The 22,835-nt window shown below is 46.1% G+C and overlaps 1 protein-coding gene across 1 annotated transcript; it reads left to right on the top strand.

Annotated features, from left to right (window-relative positions):
* Positions 1-1,815: 1,815 nt before the first annotated feature.
* On the top strand, positions 1,816-18,879 carry CD28 (CD28 molecule). The gene is made up of 4 exons (XM_060257426.1): positions 1,816-1,870; positions 11,737-12,096; positions 13,387-13,496; positions 18,715-18,879. The coding sequence occupies exons 1-4, from the start codon at positions 1,816-1,818 to the stop codon at positions 18,853-18,855; spliced, it is 666 nt and encodes a 221-aa protein (XP_060113409.1). The 3' UTR covers positions 18,856-18,879.
* The last annotated feature ends 3,956 nt before the right edge of the window (positions 18,880-22,835 follow it).

The following is a 22,835-nucleotide window of genomic DNA, read 5'->3' as shown; positions in this document are numbered from 1 at the left end:
GCTCTTAAACTTTTCTTCCTAGGGAAAGTGTTCCAACCTTTGAATCATTCTAGTTGCCCTTTTCTGCACTTTTCCCAATGCTATAATATCCTTTTTGAGGTGTGGTGACCAGAATTGTACACAGTATTCCAAATTAGGCTGCACCATCAATTTATACAGGGACATTATGATACTCTTGAGACAAGCTTTCCATATGTCTCTTCCTGTGGGAGCTTCTTATTTTCTTCTTCAACAGATATGGCATTTTCCAACCATTTCCACTTTTATTTTTGTTCTTTCGAGGGAACACCTTTGAAAAAGGTTGTTAGAACAAGATGCTAGAATTCTCCAAGGTTCAGTTCCCTCCCCAGCATTCCTAGAAGTTCTATGACTTGAATAGGATAGCATCAGAGGCCTCTTTTTTCCAACACAAATGTGTATAGGTGCAAGTAGAGGAATGCATGGGACCATACTTTTCGGTCTAGGGTTGCCAGCTCTGGGTTGGGAATTACCTGGAGACTTTGGGGGTGGAACCTGAGGAGGGTGGGGTTTGGGAACAGACTTCAAGTCCACCTTCCAAAGCGACCATTTTTCTCCCAGCAAACTGATCACCAGTTGGGTGTAGTGGTTAAGTGCATGGACTCGTATCTGGGATAACCAAGTTTGATTCCCCACTCTTCCACATATACCCACTATAGTGACTTTGGGTCAGCTACAAGTTCTCTCAAGGCTGTTCTGCTCAAGAGCAGCTCTGGGAGAGCTCTCTCAGCCCCACCTACCTCACAGGGTTTCTGTCGCGGGGAGGGGAAGGGAAAGGAGATTTGTAAGCTTCTCTGAGATTCCTTTGGCTAGCGAAAAGCAGGGTATAAATCCAATCTCCTCCTTCTCCTCTTCTAATCCCAGGAGATCCCCACACACCACCTGGAGGCTGGCCATCCTAGAGTCCCTTGGCCAGGCCTCAGATTCAGCAGGAGCTCACGGGAGTGCAGCTCCTGAGCCTTTCTGAGGGTTCCCCCTCTTCCTCCCCACCTACCTTCTCCATTGAATAGTAGGTGCAGCTGCATAACAATCCCTGGATTAGGAGAGCAGCCAGCCAGCCAGCCACCAGGGCTTTGCCACACCCCCAGCAGCCGTCATTAACCCCTCAAGAAGCTTGTGCTACCCTTTCTCCACTTCTTATGTGATCTTGTGGGGCAAGTGGCTTGCTGGCCTTTTAACTGTGGGGGCGGGGGAGCCCCAGACGAGTGAGGCCTGCTTGGGCTGGCTGGATTTTTAACCAGCCAAAGCAGGCCTAGCTCACCTGGGGCTCTCTTTTCTTGCATAGGGTTTTTTTTGGCTGGGGGGGATCTGCATATGTTAATGAGTTATGCTAATGAGTTCCACCACCTATTTTTGTACAAAACGACCCCTGCCCTTGGCTATCAATGTTCTGTTCTAGCTGGCTAACAAACACATATTCAGAGCCGTTCGGGGATCTGGCGTTTCCTCTTTCCTATGAAGATCAGGGTGGAATCACATTAAAAGCTGATTGAGCTTTTTGATCTTATAGCAGACTGGGGGTTTTCTTCCTGTTCTGCAGAGCTGTACAAAAAAGGAGTATAAACAAAGATAAAATAGTAGTCATCAAAAAGAGAGAGAGCGCTGCTTCCTGTTTGCAACACAGCCCATTGACGCTTCTATGTTTCATGTTGTGCAGGGAGGAAAAGATGAGAAAGAAAAGCGTGAGAGAACAGAGGAGGCTGAATCTTCATCCGACAGGTAGACTCTTTTTTACCCTGTGGCAGTCTTCAGCTCTGTTCTGAGGAGTCAAAGATTTCTAAACCACCATTTCCCATCATGATGCTGTGGAGCCTCACGGTACTCAGCGCCGTTCGGCTTACCAGTCAAACAGGTAAATGATTTAATTTCAACGACATTTCTGAGGGAATAAATCTCTTACAGTTAAATTTCAACGACATTTCTGAGGGGAGAAATCTCTTACAGTGTCATTAAGACGAGAACCAGCGGTCCCATCACACAAAGAGAGAACTCACAGTGTAGTCCTTCTAAACCCACTGACCTATTTTGGATTGCACTGTAGGCACTGTAGAAAATTAGTGGGGCTTTGGAGTTAACTGTGCTAGGTGGATTCAAGGTAAATCTAACAGATATAATGCTGGGTTTAAATTAAGGCCTCTCTGTGTGTGCAAGGTGCTGTCAAGTTGTAAGCGACTGATGGCAGCCCTGTAGGGTTTTCAAGGCGAGAGATGGGATTTGCTGTCTGAGGATGCAGAGATGGCCACAGGAATAAATGACTTTAACAGGAGATAGATTCATGGAGAAGAAGTCTGTCAGTGGCTACAAGCCATGGTGACTGAAGGGAACTTTCACATTCAGAGGCACTAATCTTCTGAATCCTAGAGCTAGGAGGTAACATCAGGGGAAGGCCTTGGCCTCTATGCCCTGTTTTGACCTTTTAGAGGAACTGGTCGAACACTCTGTGAGACAGGATGCTGGAGTAGATGGACTACTGGTCTGATCCAGCAGGGCTCTTCTGATGTTCATATGAATATCTCAGCCTCTACATCCTGCTTTTGGGTGTCCAGTGAAATTGGTTGACCACTGTATGAGACAGGATGCTGGAGTAGATGGACCACTGGTCTGATCCAGCAGGGCTCTTCTGATGTTCATATGAATATCTCAGCCTCTACATCCTGCTTTTGGGTGTCCAGTGAAATTGGTTGACCACTGTATGAGACAGGATGCTGGAGTAGATGGACCACTGGTCTGATCCAGCAGGGCTCTTCTGATGTTCATATGAATATCTCAGCCTCTACATCCTGCTTTTGGGTGTCCAGTGGAATTGGTTGGCCACTGTGTGAGACAGAATGCTGAACTAGATGGACCACTGGTCTGATCCAGCAGGGCTCTTATTATGTATGTTCTTATGAACAGAGGTAGTTTGCCGTTACCTCTCTATGATAGGAACACTAGTTGTTCTTGGTGGTCTCCCAACCAATTGCTAACCAGGGCCAACCTTGTGTAACTTCTGTTAGCGGATGAGATCGGGCTAGCCTGGCCCGTCCAGGTCAGGGTAAATTAAGTGTGCCCTTCCTAAATATTAATACACATCTTGGATGCTGTTAATTTCCATTCCATATTTTGAAGAATAACCTGAAACCTTTTAACTGCTAACAGACACCCAATCTCAACCTTTAAGCAGCCTAGATGGGAGTCGTATACAAGCTAGTCTGAGTCTGCCCAAGGGCCAGTTAGCCTCCACGAACAGGCTGCTAGCCAATACATCCCCATCAAGAACTGCAGATCTTTCCCAGAAGCCCCTGCAAAGTTCCAGCCTGCAGAGAACTCTGGGGGATCTCCCACTTACTGCAGGGAGTGATATGTGATAGAGCAGGGGTGGCCAACAGTAGCTCTCCAGATTTTTTTTGCCTGCAACTCCCATCAGCCCCAGCCAGCATGGCCAATGGCTGGGGCTGATGGGAGTTGTAGGCAAAAAACATCTGGAGAGGTACTGTTGGCCACCCCTGTGATAGAGGGATGGAGTGTGACACTTTCCTTTCATTTTCATCCTTGGCTGGGCTTCAGAGGCCTGATCTGCTCTTTCCTCTAGAAGGGTAAGTATGTTTGTATGGGCATATATAAGGCAGGGCCAGCCCTGCCACCAGGCAAACTAGGTGATTGCCTAGGGCGCTGGCCTTCTGGGGGTGCCAAATTGGGCGCCCCCTCTGAGACCCAGTGATGCTATCAATGTGTGGGGAGACCAGAAGTTAGCTTTGCCAAGGGTGCCAGACAGTCTAGGGCTGGCCCCGTATAAGGGAACAGTGCCAAGACAGGAGGAGATCTTTGTTCACTCCTGCCTATGCACAAAATCTCTGTGGTGACCCAATAAGTGAACAAAATACTTTCACAATTAGCAGCATAATAATACTTCAGCACCGTTGAGTTGCAGCTGACTTGGTGACCCTCAAGGAGTTTTCATGAGCAGAGGTGGTTTGCCATTGTCTTTCTCTGCATACCAACCCAGGTTCTTTCTTGGTGGTCTCCCATCCCAGTGCTAACTCTAGCCAACTCTGCTCAGCTTCCAAATTCTGATGATTTGGGGCTAGTCTGGGCTATGCAAGCGATTGGTATGATGAATAACTCAAATCGTTTGCATTTGACTATTCCTTTAGATATCTTCCTCATACCTACAGGAATGGACTCCCTCACCATATAAGGACTTTGGGGGTGGTTAGCTAATGTCCTTGTCTTCTTCTGTTACCTGCAATTCTGTTTTGGACTCTTCTGTCCTTGTAATATGGTTTACACTGAGCACGATTGTTAAAGTTGTTTAAAAATATTGGGTTACTAGAGGTCTTAGTTTCCGTTGGAAATGTTACTGTTGGCAGGAAGTTATGTTTTGAGACACTGAAAATTATCGGATATGTAGCTTGTTTAACAGTACTCACGAGAACTGATGTGAAGTCTCCAGATTTTGGTGCCAATTATTTATCAGGCATAAACTGAATATCAGATTCTGGGCAACAAATGAGGGACGGATCCTGCAAAACATTTCCTTGCGCATAACTGGCTTTGATGCAAGAAGAAACCCTAAAATTTTCCCCGTCCTATCTTCTTGCCCTAAGTTAAAGCAATTGTATATGTTCTGTCTTTCCCATCTGCACGAGGCAGAGCACAAGCTATTTCTTCCGATATTCTTTTAAAGACATTTATTTATTTAAAACATTTGTACCCCACAATGGGTACCTGAAGCGGCATACGTTGCTCTCCTCTCCTCCCTTTCATCGGCACAACAAACGGTGAGGTAGATTAGGCTGAAAGAACATAAGTGGGGGTTTGAAGTCGGGTTTAATTAAATAATAATCAAATGAGTTATGAAAATGATGTGTTGTACTTTCTACCATTCTGCATGCACAAAAGTAATAATCATAGAATCATAGAGCTGGACGGGACCTCCAGGGTCATCTAGTCCAACCTCCTGCACAATGCAGGAAATTCACAAATACCTCCCCCTAAATTCACAGGATCTGCATTGCTGTCAGATGGCCATCTAGCCGCTGTTTAAAAACCTCCAGGGAAGGAGAGCCCACCACCTCCCGAGGAAGCCTGTTCCACTGAGGAACTGCTCTAACAGTCAGGAAGTTCTTCCTAATGTTGAGCCGGAAATTCTTTTAATTTCAACCCATTGGTTCTGGTCCTATCTTTTTGGGCCACAGAAAACAATTCCACACTGCCCAGAATATGACAGCTCTTCAAGTACTTGAAGATGGTGATCATATCACCTCTCAGCCGCCTCCTCTCCAGGCTAAACAGGCCCAGCTCCTTCAACCTTTCTTCATAGGACTTGGTCTCCAGACCCCTCACCATCTTCATTGCCCTCCTCTGGACCCATTCCATCTTGTCAATACCCTTCTTAATGAAGTGCTATGTGTCACTGCAGTGGTTTGTGCAAGTGGAATTATGTTTAAGTGTTTTTTCTTCCCCCCACATCTTGGGATCCAGTGATACAAGCCATGATTTATGTAAGAATAGTTAGATTTTGGAACATCTTTCAGAGTCAGATCTATTTTCTCACATTAATAGTTCCTGTTTTTCTGATTATCACCTCTTGAATATGAAGGTTGTGCTGCTGTAATTTTTACATTGTTTCAAGACACACATTAGGGACGCCTTGGGACACAAAAAGCAATCGTCATACGATCTTAAATTTCTCAAGTCACCTATGTGTGAATTTATCTTCTCAGCTTGGTTCTAAGGGGCAGCATAATATAAATATTGGTGACAGAAAAGGAATAAAAGCAAACCCATGCCAATATGTTGAGCTCTCCCCTGCTGATGTTATTAAAAGCTATTGCTTTTGAAAAGAATGATTGGAATTTTTGGCATTCTAACACATTTAGGTTCTTTTTCCCCCCTGCTGGCCAAGAGTTTTGTGGCCAGTTATGTTTCATTATCTATATTTTAAAAGAACTCACCTGCTTACAGCTAACCTTGCTTAGAGTTAAAAGTTCTCAAGGACGCCTGAGCGGGTCTTTTCAGAATCCTACACACGTTTATTCAGTTGCGCTTACTTCTAGGAAAGTCCAATTCAAGAAATATCTGGGGACTTTGGGAGTGGAGGGTATTCTGTAGGGAGGCACTGGATGCTATGCTGAAAATCTGGTGTCTCGACCTCAGACAACAGCCCCTTCCAGAGCCCCAGATACCCGCAGGTCAATTCTCCATTATACCCTATGGGAATCGGTCTCCATACAGAATAAAGCCCGGCAGACATTTCCCTCCCCCCTCCCACTTTCTGATGACCCTGAAGTGGGAGGAGGGCCTCCAAGCTGGGGGATCCCTTGCCCCCACCTGGGGATTGGCAACCCTAGCGCAGCACAGGATACCATAAACACATAACTGCATCTCCAGAGAGAAAGAGTAAGCATCAGTTCCATAAAATAATAATGAAGATCTATGACCGTGTAAGTATTTTAACATTGTTGTGGCCAAAGGAGAGTCTTTGTGGTGCAGTAGATTCACCACTGAAGCTGGGCTTGAGTTCAAATCCTCTTAAAGTTCTTCAGCTAGGGCCAGAGCTTGACTTCTTTGCTGGAAGGGGGAACTGGAAGGGAGAGCCAGTTTGGTGTAGTGGTTAAGTGTGAGGACTCTTATCTGGGAGAACCGGGTTTGATTCCCCACTCCTCCACTTGCACCTGCTGGAATGGCCTTGGGTCAGCCATAGCTCTGGCAGAGGTTGTCCTTGAAAGGGCAGCTGCTGTGAGAGCCCTCTCCAGCCCCACCTACCTCACAGGGTGTCTGTTGTGGGGGAGGAAGGGAAAGGAGATTGTGAGCCGCTCTGAGACTCTTCGGAGTGGAGGGCGGGATATAAATCCAATATCTTCTTCTTCTTCTTCTATTGAGTTTTAAGGCAAAGAAATAAATAGAAAACCAGTAATTTCTTTGCAGCCGATAGTCACGGCTGTCTGTCCTTTTGCCTCTCCATTGTTCAGTATGAGCAGGGGTGGAATTCTAGCAGGAGCTCCTTTGCATATTAGGCCACACACCCCTGATGTAGCCAATCCTCCAAGAGCTTACAAGGCTCTTTTTTGTAAGCTCTTGGAGGATTGGCTACATCAGGGGTGTGTGGCCTAATATTCAAAGGAGCTTCTGTTAGAATTCCACCCCTAGTCTTCAAAGGCTGCCTATAATGTCACCAGGGGTGGAATTCTAGTAGGAGCTCCTTTGCATATTAGGCCACCTCACCCCGATGTAGCCAATCCTCCAAGAGCTTACAAGGCTCCTTTTTGTAAGCTCTTGGAGGATTGGCTACATCAGGGGTGTGTGGCCTAATATGCAAAGCAGCTCCTGCTAGAATTCCACCCCTGATTATGATTAATATCAGAGATGCATGCAGGGAATAAGCATAATTATTTCTAAGTGCAGTAGCATTTGTCTGATTTTGACCAACTGTTTCCTCACGAAAAAAGGATAGTCTATCCTTTTTAATGAATGAGTTTATGCAAATTAGAATTAATTCCTATTGTATATTAATTGCAAGCAGGGTTTTCTTGTAGAAAAAACCCAGCAGGAATTCATTTGCATATTAGGCCACACCTCCTGATGCCACCATTGTTACACACAGGGGTTTTTTTAAAGAAAAAGCCCAGCAGGAACTTATTTGCATATTAGGCCACACCTCCATCCTGATGCCAAGCCAGCTGGAACTGCATTCCTGTGCATTCCTGTTAAAAAAAAGCCCTGATTACAAGCACCTTGAATACCAATTTTTAATTTCATGAGTTAACGGTTCTCCATCACCCTTAGTGATCATTTGAACAAGGCTGGGAAAAAATCCACTGCATACTTAATCACTCATCCTTTGGATGATTTCAGGGGAAATAGTCTCAAACCCCCCGAAATGATGATTTAGAAGGCCAGAAATATGCTGCAGATGGACTACTTCCCCCTCCTCTTGCATGCTCTGATTCCCCCCCATTCCTTCCCTTGGCAAAGCAAAGTTGGCTGCTTCATAGTGAGTGTGGAAACAAGAACTTCAAGCCAGTTGCTAAGTTTTCTGTAAACCCCACACTCCCCCCTCCTCAGTTCATATTTAAATGCTAAAGTTTTGTGGAGAAAGAGAAAGAAAGGGAATCCAAAAGTCACACAAAGGGGAACAGGAACACTACAAAAGGGTTTATTTCCTTCACTTATATCCTGGCTTTTCTCTCCCAATGGGGACCCAAAACAGTTTACGTTGTTCCCATCTGACGGCGTGTACCTGGATCAAGGTCACCAAGCAGGCTCCTGTGGCATTTGAATCTGAATTTGAACCTGAGTCCCCCAGATCCTAGTTTGAGACTCTGACTACCAGGGATTTTTTTGTATCAGGAACTCATTTGCATTTTAGGCCACACACCCCTGATGTAGCCAATCCTCCAAGAGTTTACCGGGCTCTTCTTACAGGGCCTACTAGGATTGGGTACATCAGGGGTGTGTGGCCTAATATGCAAAGGAGTTCCTGCTACAAAAAAGGCCCTGCTGACCACTACACCTTGAGCCAACCACTGAGACATGAATGGCCATTATAAACGTCCACATCTGAAAGTTCATCAGAGAGCTTTGACTCTTGAAAGCTTATACCTCGAAAATCTTTTTTTGTCTTTAGAGTGCTACTGGACTATAATCTAGGGAGTTTATAGAACACTTAAAGTGAAGGGAGTTTTAAAAAAAATGACTGAAGTCAATTGTGGCCAATGGATAGGCTGCATTGGGCCCCTAAAGTGAGTTTGGTGTAGTCCCCTTGTCATCCAAGATGGAAGCTCAAGAGATGCTTGCTTCACATTCAGTTTCTCTCCCAGCTTTCCTCTCCCTCAGTAGCAAGTGTTAAAATGGAAGTTCACCTCAGAATCATGGTGATACTGTCAAAACAAGGTGCTACTGAATATGGATAACAGCCCTTTTTACCAGGGTCTTTTTTCTGCAGAAAAAGCCCAGCAAAAACTCGTTTGCATATTAGGCCACACCTCCTGACATCACCATTATTTCACACAGAGCTTTTTGTGTTGAAAAAGCCCAGCAAGAACTCATTGGCATATTAGGCCACACCCCCGATATAGTCATTGTTTTATGCAGGGTTTTTTGGTAGAAAATGCCCAGCAGGAATTCATTTGCGTATTAGGCCACGCCCCTGACATCAAGGCAGCTGGAACTGTGTTCCTGTGCATTTCTGTTCAAAAAAAGTCCTGGCCCTGGCCACGTTCTGAAAATGTCACTGTCCATTGAGGGATAAAAACGGCAGCTTTGGAGCCTGGAGGGTGGAGTTGATAGTATGACATCCCTGCTGAGCTGCGCAGGGTCTTTTTTGTAGCAGGAACTCCTCTGCATATTAGGCCACACCTCCTTGATATAGCCAATTCTTCAAGATTTTACAGTAGGCCCCGTAAGAAGAGCCCTGTAAGCTCCAGGATTGGTTACATCTGGGGAGTGTGGCCTAATATGCAAAGGAGTTCCTGCTACAAAAAAGGCCCTGTCTCCTCCCCAGCCTCCACCCCAAACCTCCAGGAGTTTCCCAATGTGGAGTTGGCAACCCAGCTGCTATATCAGCTTGGGGAATAAGACGGCTTGAGAAGACTTTGGCTGCTCCAGGGGACAAAAGCCTTTAACATTTAATTCGTGGGAAGGCCTGATCCAACAGCATCTATAAGGCCTGGCAAAGAACTTCATTGCCAGGCCTCCCTTCTTTGCCAGGCCTTATAGCCGCGGTTGTTATCTTATTATTTATGATGCAGCTTTTATTGTTTCTGACCTAGCTCAGGAGAAACAGAGCGGGAAAAGAAGGAGAGTTGAGCTGCCTGTTCTAGCAGGCAGGGCCAGCCCTAGACTGTCTGGCATCGTAGGCAAGTCTAGCTTCTGGTGCCCCCCCCCCACTGCACTGATAATGTCACTGAGTCACATGGGGGGCGCTCAGTTTGGTGCTCCCAGAAGGCTGGCACCCTAGGCGATCGCCTAGTTTGCCTAGTGGCAGGGTTGGCTAGGGTTGCCAGTCCCTAGTTGGGGGCAGGTGCTTGCCTGCTGGACACTCCAGTTTAGTGTAGCGGTTATGTGTGCGGACTCTTATCTGGGAGAACCGGGTTTGATTCCCCACTCCTCCACTTGCACTTGCTGGAATGGCCTTGGGTCAGCCATAGCTCTCGCAGAGCTGTCCTTGAAAGAGCAGCTTCTGTCAGAGCTCTCTCAGCTGCACCCACCTCACAGGGTGTGGGGGGAGAAGATATAGGAGATTGTAAGCCGCTCTGAGTCTCTGATTCAGAGAGAAGGGCGGGGTATAAATCTGCAATCTTCTTCTATTACTGGTGTCACTGGTGATGTGGCATTGCCACTTCCAGCAGGCACCGGAAGTGATGTCATCTTGTCGCCAGTGAAATGGGATGCTCTGGTATATGGGCAAAAACTCTATGGTGAAAACAGCTGCTACCACAGTGCTTTTGCCCAACTACCAGAACAGCCTGCATTGCTGGTGATGTGATGATGTCCCTTCCGGTATGTGTTGGAAGTGACGTTGCCTCATTGCTAATGATGTCACTGCAAAACCAGGCTAGATCTCTTTCTGCTGCCAGTAAGTCCTTGACCCCCCCCGCTGGTTGCCTGGCAACCCTAAGACAACCACAGCTAAAAAGGCACACTAATTTCCTGACTAATTTCCTGACTCTTGAGAGTCCCTTGGACTGCAAGAAGATCAAATCAGTCAATCCTAAGGGAAATCAACCCAGACTGTTCCCTGGAAAGTCAGATGCTGAAGCTGAAGCTCAAATAATTTGGCCACCGAATGAGAAGGGAGCACTCCCTGGAGAAGCCTCTGATGCTGGGAAAGACAGAAGGCAAAAGAAGAAGGTGATGGCAAAAGATGAAATGGCTGGACAGCATTACTGATGTAACTAACACGAATTTGAGCAGAATTCAGAGGATGGTGGAAGACAGGAGGGCCTGGCATGGCTTTGTCTATGGGGTCGCAGAGTCGGACTCGACTGTGCAACTGAACAACAACAATTTCCTGACATAACATAAGACCTTTTCACCCATCTTTTCCCAGCCAATTTGGATTTTCTAGTGCAGGGATGGGGAACCTTTTTTCTGCCAAGGGCCATATGGATATTTATAACATCATTCAAAAAAATTATCAACTTAAAAAACAGTGTTCCGCCGAGGGAGAATGATTCAGGCCAGCAAAATTAATGCAAATAATTGTTTTTCTATTTGAAGTCATGTGGGGAGAGCCTAATCTGTCACACACACACTAACACCCAGCCTGCCTCCCTAGGCAAATACATAGGTCCAAGGCTTTTATTGTGGAAAAAGCCCAGCAGGAACTCAGCATATTAGACCACATCCCCTAATATTAGCATATTAGGCCACACCATCTGGGATGATCAAGTGCAAACTGAACTGGGGCAGTAACTTTTCCAGGCCCTGCAGCAATTCTGGCCAGCCAACAGGTCCCAGGGAAGCTGCCACACAGTACATCTGGGCCCCGTGATCCCTGCTTGATTCTGGGGAGGCTGCTGCACAGTGCAGCTGGGCTCCACAATCCTCGCTGGCCAGCCAGGCCCCAGGGAGGCTGCCACGTGGCTCGGTTTGGTCCAGCAATTTCTGAGGGCCACACCAAGTGACCTCGAGGGCCATATATGGCCATATATGGCCCTCAGGACGGAGGTTCTCCACCTCTGTTCTAGTGGCACAACTGATGATCACAGCTTGCTTCTGTCCTCTCCCCTACAGAAAAGGTCATTTCAGTGGTCCAGCCTCCACGGCTCATAGTGGAGAACAAAAATGCGACAATCTTCTGCAACTTCACCTGTAACAGCCCGCAGACGAAGGCGTTCAAAGTTTCAATGTTTAAAGGGACAGCCAGCGACGTGGAAGTGTGCTCTGCTAACTGGAATACAAGCTCTCGAATTGACGTCGTCAAAAGGAGCGAAATCAGCTGCCACATGGAGCTCAACGCAACAGTCGTGATGTTCAGCCTGTACAACCTGAGCGTCACTCATACAGATATTTACATCTGCAAAATCGAAGCTGTGTACCCTCCGCCGTATCACCACGGCAAGGGCAACGGTACTGTCATTCATGTGAAAGAAGGTAAAAAAACCCTTGCATGCATATTTTTAAATGAATTCTTCTGCTTAGAAAATTAAGATCTTGTCCACAGAATAGTGTGAGATCTCAGAGAGCACAGTCCCAGACCTGGATACCAAGTGTGATTGGTCTCCAACCCTGCCTCTTCTAGGGAATGTACTCTTATCTTCCAGTCCCCTTAGCGGCTATAGGAAGAGAATGTTGATTCACACCTTGCTTCAGACCTGTAGCTGTGGGGGGCATTTGGGGACAATGAACCCCACCCAAGTATATCACACTCCACCACTGAATTCCCAGCTTTTAAAAACAACAACAACAAAAAAAACCTCTAGCACTTTTCATTGAGAAGATATAAGGAGAAATATGCAGTGTTTGTTCAGATTGCTTGTTAGGAAACAGGGAATAAGAAGTTACAAACTGGCCAGAGCTAAATCAAATTCTTGACCACTCTTGACCAAACTGACAACACAAATGTTTACTCTCCGCTATTGCTATTAGTTTTTAAGCTGCCCACCTAGTCACCTATTCATTCTTTTCTTGCCTCATTTATCCAAGGCAGTCATAGTAATGCACAAATTAAGGTGTCGGGGGTAAAATACTCTCTATTTTACTGTGCAAATGACTTCTGAAAGAAATATAAAAAAACGGAGGGGCTGGGCTAGTTTCCCTTTCTTACTCATAGCTTCATAGCTCACTGGGTGCAGCCACTGTTGTTCTGTCAGCTCACCCCGCCCCCATTCAGCCTCCTACAGATTTAAAGGCACACACCTTCTGAAAAGCTTTTCAAAGTGGAAAGGCGCATGGTGGCTGTTGGGACAGGGCTTCCCCCTGCCAACCAGCTAACTGGGGGCGGGAAGGAACCTATAAAACCAGGGGATCCTCCACTGGGACCTGGGAATTCGGAAGCTTAACTATACCCTGCCCTTTTTGGATCCAACCCACCCTCCTTGGGTGAGGCATCCTCTTCTGCTTGTAGGGTCTTCTCTGCTACTCAGGTCATGAGAGAAGAAGGCCTTTGTCAGGGAGATTTTATATTCTTTCTCTCAAGGCCTAGCCTCCTTGGCGGTGGTTGGACTTCCCTTTCCCTCCAATTTCACCTCAGTCCAGCCACAAGGCTTAGATTGGTGCCTGCAGAATATAGGCTGGTTGCAAACTGTACACGATGCTTCTGAGGCTTCCTTGATGCCTGCTTATTCTTTACAGGCTGCTTATTCTTTTGCCTTAGGCTTAGGGGCATGACTTAAGGTGATGGTGTGCGTGTTGGAAGCTTCATTTTCTTTTGTTGTTCCCCAGAACTTCCGAGGCAACGAGAAGAACCAGAACATTCCAGTGTTATGGCATCAGCTCTTGCCATTATTGCTTGTTATAGTGTAGCAGTAACAGGAGCTTTAGTCTACTGCCGGGTAAGAAATTGTTGTTTTCCCCAGTATATCATTCATTCATTCATTCATTCATTCATTCATTCATTCATTCATTCATTCATTCATTCATTCACTTTGGATGTATATCCCACCTTCTTCGCGAACGGACTCAGGGCAGCTAACAATCAATCAAAAATTACAGTATTAAAATCATTAAACTTAAACAATATTAAAATCAATTAAAACAGTATTGTGGTGCTACTCAGAAAAAATTAGATAGGCGGGATCACAACCTTCTTCAGCAGGCAATTCAGTTCCTATTGGTTTCATAGTTACTATTATCTGACAGTGGCCCTTACCATGGTCTCCACTTCCTCCCAGCTGGTGTTGCTCAGCCTCTATTAAAGCGGCAGTTCTCTCCCATTCAGATATTGTAGGCCAATCGAAATAATTCTTTTTTGCAGGCCCTGTGGAATTGGGAAAGATCCCGCAGGGTTCTTATCAGTATTTTGGGGACTCTTCTAGGCAGGGCTATAATCGCTAGGTGAATTTCAAGCCCTACTCACTGCTGTCCTGCCTCTTGCCTCATGTCTCCTACAATTTTATCAAGCAAAGAGACTTACCAGCAGTGGGAGGAAAGCCCAGGCTACATTACTGGCGATGTGGCGACATTCTTTCTGGCGTGTTCTGGAAATGACATAATCATGCTGGGAAGTCCCAGCAACACTCTGGCATTTGGGAAAAACTCTACGGTAAAAATGGTTTTTACCGTAGAGTTTTTGCCCAAACACCAGAGTGTCACCCAGATGTGACATGGCCATTGATGTTTTACTGTAATTTATTGTCTTTATTGTGGTGGGCCTGCTTCAGCGGGGAGGGCGGGATATAAATCTAATTAATCAAATCAAGTTATTGACATGATGATGTCACTTCCACTACACACCAGAAGTGACGTCCCCTCATTGCTGGCAATATAACCTTGGCCTCCTGCATGCTCCTGGTGAGAACATAAGAGAAGCCATGTTGAATCAGGCCAATGGCCCATCCAGTCCAACACTCTGTGTCACACAGTGGCCAATATATGTGTGTGTGTGTATACACACACACACATATACATACGTAAATACACACACACACACACACACACAAATATGTGTAGGGTCTATAGATATACTGTGGCTAATAGCCACTGATGGACCTCTGCTCCATATTTTTATCCAATCCCCTCTTAAAGCTGGCTATGCTTGTAGCCGCTACCACCTCCTGTGGCAGTGAATTCTACATGTTAATCATCCTGCTTCTAATATATTTGAAGAAATTGTTATTGTTGGTCTTTATGTTTTTTGCAATATGCTCCTCATAGTCCCTTTTTGCCTGCCTGATCACAGTCTTGCATTTGATTTGCTATAGCCTGTGTTCCCTTTTATTAATCTCACTTGGACTAGCTTTCCACCGCTTAAAGGAGTCCACCTTACCTTTTACAGCTTCCATTACTTTGTTTGTTAATCATGCAGGCCTTCTCTTATACCTGTTTGTGCCTTTCCTAACTTGTGGTATATATTTTATCTGAGCTTCTAGGATTGTAGTTTTAAATAGCTTCCAAGCTTCCCCAAGGGTTTTGATTGTATTTACCTTTCCTTTCAGTTTCCTCTTCACATGCCTCCTCATCTCAGAGAATTTACCCCTTTTAAAGTTAAATGTGGTTGTGCTGGTCTTTTGGGGCAACTCCTTATTTATACAAATAGTGAAAATAACGTTATTGTCCCTGCTCCCAAGCGGTGCTATCACTTTTACATCTCTTACCAAGTCTTGGGCATTACTTAGGACCAAATCCAGGATCGCCCCACCCCTGGTAGGTTCTGTGACCATCTGCTCCATAGCACAGTCATTGAGAGCATCTAGAAACGCAATCTCTTTCTCTTGACCAGAAAACATATTGACCCAATCAATCTGCGGGTAGTTAAAATCACCCATTACAACACAGTTTTTATGCTATCTTTAATCCTTCCATCATACTATAATCATCCTTTATCTTTTGATTTGGTGGGCGATAACAAACTCCCATAGTTAAATTTCCTTTTGGGACCTCTATTTCGACCCAAAGCATTTCTAGAAGGGAAACCCTTCCTCCCTACACCATTGTCTCATCCACACATTGAGACTTCTAATTTGTGCCTGTCTCTCCAGCCCTACATGTGGAACAGGTAGCACTTCTGAGAAGGCTACCTTGGAGGTCCTGGCCTTAAGTCTCCTGCCTAGCAGCCTAAATTTTTCCTCCAGGACCTCACAACTGCATTTCCCCACATCGTTGGTGCCAACATGCACCACGACCACTGGCTCCTCCCCAGCACTGCCTATCAGCCTATCTACAACACGCGTAATGTCTGCTATCTTCGCACCAGGCAGGCATACGGTCAGTACGCGGTTTTGCCACCCAGCTGTCTACTTGCTTAAGGATCGAATCACCAACTACCAAGACCCCCCCCCTCTCCCTGCCCAGGGATGGTTCCTTGGCGCAAAAGGATACCCGCTCACCAACCAAAGAAGAGGTCCCTTCTGAGGGCGCATTCCTCTTATCCTCAGCACGGTGCCCTGTTCCCTGTCGACCCTCATGCTCCCTTTCAGCAATGGGGCTGCCACGTTTAAAGTGGGGCTCATCTAATACGTCCCTGAGAGTCTTCTCCGAGTGCCTAACTGACTGTCTCTGCTTCTCCAGGTCAGTCACCTCGGCCTCAAGGGTACGAACTCTTTCCCTGAGGACCAGGAGCTCCTTGCATCGAGCACATACCCAAGACTTCTGTCCTGTGGGCAGAAAATCATACATGTGACACTCAGTGCAAAACACTGGAAAGCCCCCACCCCCCTGCTGGCATTCTACCTTCATGATAGCTTTAAAAAAAAATATATACAGTCCCCTTTTAAATCCTGTTTGTTTATGTGGCTCTCCTTCTGGTAGGTTCCCCGCTGGTCAGCTGACTGGCTGTGTGGCCAGGCCTGAGGGAGGGGGGATCTCCCACCTTCAGTGGGGAGCTGGCAACCCTGAAGAGACTAGAACGTCTTCTTTTCTAACCTCTTGTACTGCTTAGTAGCAGACAGTGACATCTTAAGGAGCAACTGTTGCACCTCCTTTGTGGGAAGATGTTCAGGCTGGACGTTCATCAGGAGCACGAGTCTTTCCTTATCAGAGAGATGTGCAAACTCCTCCTTTGCGTGGTACCTAGAAGTATGAAAACAGGATGGGTGTTTTCGCACTCACCTTCAGCCGGCGCCGCGACCCTCTTGACGACGGAGGATCTGTGCTGATTTCCCACACGAAGCGCTGGAGCAACCAGAAGAGCCGCCAATTTCCGGCGCGAAGCCCGCTCAAACGTAAATCGCCAAGAAGCAGGAAAACGCTTGAGCGGGCTTCGCGCCGGAAATTGGCGGCTCTTCTGGTTGCTCCAGCGCTTCGTGTGGGAAATCAGCACAGATCCTCCGTCGTCAAGAGGGTCGCGGCGCCGGCTGAAGGTGAGTGCGAAAACACCCGATGTGTGCAGGTGACCAGCCTTGTCTGTCTTTCTTCTCCTTGGCACGTGCAAAGCAAATCCTTCATCCTTCGTGCAGAATTAGAAGGGGGAAACCCCTAATATTTCCCCATCATTTTCTCTTGGGGAAAGGGCCATGGCTCTCATGACAGAGCGCCTGCTTGTAGGGTTGCCAGGTCCAATTCAAAAAATATCTGGGGACTTTGGGGGTGGAGCCAGGAGACTTTGGGGGTGGAGCCAGAAGCAAGGTTGTGATAAGCATAACTGAGCTCTAAAGGGAGTTCTGGCCATCACATTTAAAAGGACCGCACACCTTTTAAATGCCTTCCCTCCATTGGAAATAATGAACAGGGGTACCTTCTTTTAGGGCTCATAGAATTGGACCCCCTGGTCCAATCTTTTTAAAACTTGGAGGCTGTTTTGAGGAGAGGCGTTGGATGCTATCCTGAAAATTTGGTGACTCTATCTCAAAAAATAGCCCTCCCCCAGAGCCTCAGCTACCCGCAGATCAATTCTCCTTTATATATGGGAATCGGTCTCCATAGGGAATAATGGAGTGCCAAGCAGACATTTCCTCCCCCCCTTCCTTTCTGATTACCCTGAAGTGGGGGGAGGGCCTCCAACTCGAGAGATCCCCTGCCCCCAACTGGAGATTGGCAACCCTATCTGCTTGGCATGCAGGAGGTCTCACATTCAGTCCCCAGTCCAGGTTTTTTTTTTAATTTATTTTTTTTATTCTTTTCACAACAAAATTAACATATAAAGCAAAATCATAATTAATACAATGCTAGGCAACAAATCTACAATGAAAAACAATTCTATAATTATTTATGACATATTCGATAAAATCTATATTATGAAAAATAAATCATTGTCTGATACAATGGGTTGTTTGGAATTATATTTTTTTGAGCTAAGTATTCAAGTACTGGAAACCAAACTTTAACTACTTTTGCTTCATAATTTTTTAAGGACAGCTTTGAACTCAAATATTCAAGTTTTGACAGAATAAAGTAATCCCATAGTTTTTGTAACCATGTGCTTATGGAAGGTGGTTTGCTGTCAAGCCATTTCATTGCAATTATATTTCTTGCTATTGAAAGCAAAATAGAGATGAATTCTTGTTTTGTCCCGTCTATATGAAGCTGAAGAGCCCTGTGGCGCAGAGTGGTAAAGCTGCATTACTGCAGTCAGAGCCCTCTGCTCATGACCTGAGTTCGATCCCAGCGGAAGCTGGTTCAGGTAGCCGACTCGAGGTTGACTCAGCCTTCCATCCTTCCGAGGTCGGTAAAATGAGTACCCAGCTTGCTGGGGGGAAAGTGTAGATGACTGGGGAAGGCAATGGCAAACCACCCTGTAAAAAGTCTGCTGTGAAAACGTTGTGAAAGCAACGTCACCCCAGAGTCGAAAACGACTGGTGCTTGCGCAGGGGATTACCTTTACCTTTTATATGAAGCTGAGTTAACTTTTCTAATAACAATATTTCAGGATTGATTGGCAAAGATACTTTAGTTATTTCTTTTATCGTTTTTACTACTTGTGACCAAAATTTTTTTATAGCCGGACACTGCCCCCAGCACCTCCAGTTAAGGGATCAGGCAGCAGGTGGTGTGAGAGACCTCTGCCCGAGACCCCGGAGAGCTGCTGCTAGTCTGAGTAGACGATACTCACCTTGATGGACCAAGGGTCTGATTCCGTGCCAGTCCGCTTCACGTGTTCATGTGTGTGCTTGACAGGTCAGAAACAAGAAGAAGAGGCTTCCTCGAAAGGACTACCACAACATGATTTCCTGGCAAGTGAACAGTCCAACAAAGAGGAACAGTCAGCCCAGCGTCCCAGCAAGGACTTACACCACTTACCGCTTTTGGGAGCCATGATGATTTAGGGACCGGTCTGGTAGCACACATGGGTGTACGTGGGACAAATGTACTTTGACGGTGGGACAAATGAAAGAATGCTGCCTTGGAAGAACTGTGTTCAAGGGTTATCTAAAAGAAATGGACATGCCTTTGTTTTTTGTTTTTTGTTTTAAATCAAGGTTACCTACAAGAAACAGACACATCTTTGGTTGTTTTGTCAAGGTTATCTAAAAAAAATGGACACATCTTGGGTCGTGTTGTCAACGTGAAGGACGACAACGACAGGTTACGGACAAAAACAGATAGTGGGAAACGGGAACGGTTTTCACCGTTGACATTGGCTTGTGAATTTAGTTGTGTGACTCTAAATCCTTTGCAAATGCTTAATGGATTTCATCTGAATGACTGTTCTTTTGGGGTGACTTTTTAAAAATCATGACCTTAGTTTTCTTCTTTCTCATTTGAGAAACGGAATGTTTGAAAAAGGTACCCAAACTCAAGCTGCTGTTGTCACAAATTAGCCAAGCGAAGAGTATTTTTTTTAAAAATCTTCTCTCTTTTTAAATGGCAATGCTGAATTTAGAATTTAAAACATAAGATTAAAAGAAATATCCACCTTTTGGAAAATGTCAACCAGCGTTATGAAGATTGTAGTGCTGTGGTAAATGAAGTTACTGCTTTGCAAGATATACTTTGCCCTGTCTATAAAATGATTTCGTTGGAGAATTATCGCTCTAAATCCTATATATGACCACTTTTCAGAAACAAAATCCCACATATTACTAAAGCAACGGATCTGCAATTTAGTCTTCAGAGAGACCTGGAGAGTATAGCTGCTATGTGAGAAGCCTCTCGAAATTTTGCGGACTCATATAGTCTTTGGCTGAGTCATAGATGAAGCAGAAAAGAAGCCATCAGTTAGGAGAGAGCTTGAGTCACTGAGGTTACTAGTTATCCCTGCTTCCCAATGAACTCTTTGTGAGAGAGATTAAGACCAGCAAGTCCTTATACTTCATGGCCATCTGGCTCATCAGACGATAGCATAGGGCTGGTTCTAGGCCTGTAGCAAAGCGAAGGCTAGGTTAAAAACACAATAGTTCTGTTTCTGTATTGGGTGATTATGGACAACCGGGACAGTTCGGCTCTGCTACTTGCTTTTGGTAATGTTAAAAATGGTAATAAATAAATTGCTGCATCTTGGTTAGCTGAAGGGCTGCCGTTTTTTTAAAAAAGCACATTTTTAGCCGTCAAGGATGTTCTGCTGCCACCTTTATACTATCACATAAGGCAAAGCCGTTGCCACATGTTGGCCAGAGAAATCAAACAAAGCTGGTTTAAAGTACAGAAATTGTTATGCCAATACAGGTTATTGGAATTGGAAAGTACAGAAAGAAGGGTGGGGTGGGGCAGGATACAGTGAGGGCCAGACCAACCCAAGAGATAGGATTGCCCGGTCCAACTCAGAAAATATCTGGGGATTTTCGGGGTGGAGCCTGGAGACTTTCCCATTCCCTAAAATATATAAATAAAAACACAGCAGTGCAGTTCCCTTGAATACAGACCTCATTTCCTTGTCCCCCAGCAGCTGCACTTCCACTAAATGAAATTGAATACACACACACACACAAAGCAGACAAAATTAGCACAGCTTTAGAAGCTCACATTTTTGTGATATCACTGGGGCAATTTACTCATGAGAGTTGTTGAATGTAACCATCTGCTGCAATTCAACCAAGTTCTTCAGACTAATACTGGGAATAAAAGGTTCTAGTTTACACTTTGCTATCTATTTTACTGTGCAAATGACTTTTGAAACAAATGGGGGGTGGACTGGGCTCCTACCTTTCTCACAGCTTCACAGACTCACCAGGAAGACCCGCATCACTCTGCCTGCTAGCCCCACCCCTATACAGCTTCCTCTAGTTGAGATTTAAAGGCACATACACCCTCTGAAACACAAGGTGTTCCCAAGTTTCTTCTGAGGTGGAAAGGCACATGGTGGCTGTTGGGGCAGGGCTTGCCCCACTAGCCAGCTTGCAGGTGGTGGGGAGGAGCCTCCAAAACCAGGGGATCCCCTACTGGGACCTGGGGATTGGCAAGCCTACCAAGAGACAACATTTATTACCTTAAAGCTGGGGAACCAGAGTTTGAATCCCCACTCTGCCCTGAAAGTTCGGGCCAGTCACCCCCTCTCAGCCTAACCTATGTCTTTGGGTGGATGTAAAGATAAAAGTAATAAAGTAATAAATAAATAAAGTAATAAATAAATAAAATGGAGGAGAGGAGAATTACGTAAGCCCTTTGGGGTCCCACTGGGGATAAAGGTGATTTCAGGGGGGCATGATCTATCATGCTTATAAAATTATTCATGGGGTGGAGACAGTTGACAAGAAGACATTTTTCTCCCTCTCCTAAAATTTTAGAACTTGAGGGCATTCAATGAAGCTAATGGGCAGTAGGTTCAGGACAGACGAAAGGAAATATTACTTGACACAGGGAGTGATTAAAATGTGGAATTTGCTGCCCAAGGAGGTGGTGATGGCCACAAGAAGTGGATTAGACAGATTCATGAAAGATAAGTCTTATCAGGGGCTACTAGCCCTCATGACTGACGGGAACTTCCATATTCAGAGGCTCTAATCCTCTGAACCTCAAAGCTAGGAGGCAGCATCAAGGTAAGGCCTCGGCCTCTATGCCCTGTTGTAGGCCCTCCAGAGGAACTGCTTGACCACTGTGTGAGACAGAATGCTGGACCAGGTGGGCGATTGGTCTGATCCTCGACTTTCCCAGATCCATAGGTCCCCAGAATATCCAGGATCTCTGGAATTTTGTCCCCATACCCTGCATGCTTTGGTGACCCTGAGTGAGACCAAAAATCCTCTGGCTCATCCAGTTCCATCCATTCTGATTGGCCATTGCTCTCCCAGGTTTCACAGTTTCATTCCCCAAGCTACTTTGGAGTGGAGTTGCTGGGGATTAAATCTAATCTCTGTAAACAGAAAAGGAAACGAAAAGGTCCCCCGTGCAAGCACCAGTCATTTCCGACTCTGGGGTGACGTTGCTTTCACAACGTTTTCACGGCAGACTGTTTACGGGGTGGTTTGCCATGGCCTTCCCTAGTCCTCTACACTTTCCCCCCAGCAAGCTTATTTTACCGACCTCGGAAGGATGGAAGGCTGAGTCAACCTCGAGCCGGCTACCTGAAAACCCAGCTTCTACCGGAGATTGAACTCAGGTCGTGAGCAGAGCTTAGGACTGCAGTACTGCAGCGTTAACACTTTGCGCCACGGGGCTCTTGTGGGGCTGCACCCTAGCACCAGCACCCTAGCACCAATGCTGCACAGGAATGTCTTAAGGCAGTCTTTCATACAGCTTCCTTTGGAGAGAATTGGATATTTCAGGTGTAGGCATTTTTTGTAAATAGATCATACCCCCCACAAAAAATGCCCACACCTGAAATATCCTATTCTCTCCAAAGGAAGCTGTATGAAAGACTGCCTTAAGACATTCCTGTTGTAGTGTATCGGACTCAGCGCTAGCGCCGCGCGACCGAGCCACCCTCGGGTCGCCGTGCGCAGCGCGGGAAAAGCAACCGCCAATCCTGACCAAGGGCGGGAAGTTTAACTGGCCAGGATTGGGCTGGCCAGCCAAGGGGATGTTCCGGGATGCATGTATATATTAGCGGACCCGGCCGCGTGTCCCCAGTTTTATTCTGTGATGTACCAACCAATAAAGACCTATGCCTTCACCACGTCTCGTCTCCCAGTACATTACACTGGCGACGAAGGTGGGATCTAGATAGGTCCCTGACCGGGCCGGAGGCGAGGAAGGCGTGAGACCGCAGGATCGCACAGCCCGCCGCCACCATGGCGAACACTACGGTAACGACGGGCCATCTTGCGGAATTCAACCCGGAGCACCCCGAGAGATGGGAGACCTACACAGAAAGGGTCGAGTGCTACCTGCGGGCGAACCTGATCGAAGATGACGACAGGAAG

The sequence above is a fragment of the Heteronotia binoei genome, chromosome 16 (assembly GCF_032191835.1).
Source record: "Heteronotia binoei isolate CCM8104 ecotype False Entrance Well chromosome 16, APGP_CSIRO_Hbin_v1, whole genome shotgun sequence".
In the NCBI taxonomy this organism is placed as follows: Eukaryota; Metazoa; Chordata; class Lepidosauria; order Squamata; family Gekkonidae; genus Heteronotia; species Heteronotia binoei.
This window is presented reverse-complemented; position numbering and strand designations above follow the sequence as displayed.

Bases quoted from the DNA above. Each gene is read 5' to 3' on its own strand.
- CD28 (XM_060257426.1), top strand. From the start codon at position 1,816: ATGATGCTGTGGAGCCTCACGGTACTCAGCGCCGTTCGGCTTACCAGT. The intron at 1,871-11,736 runs GTAAATGATTTA...TCTCCCCTACAG, and splicing joins TCGGCTTACCAGTCAAACAG to AAAAGGTCATTTCAGTGGTC. The intron at 12,097-13,386 runs GTAAAAAAACCC...GTTGTTCCCCAG, and splicing joins TGTCATTCATGTGAAAGAAG to AACTTCCGAGGCAACGAGAA.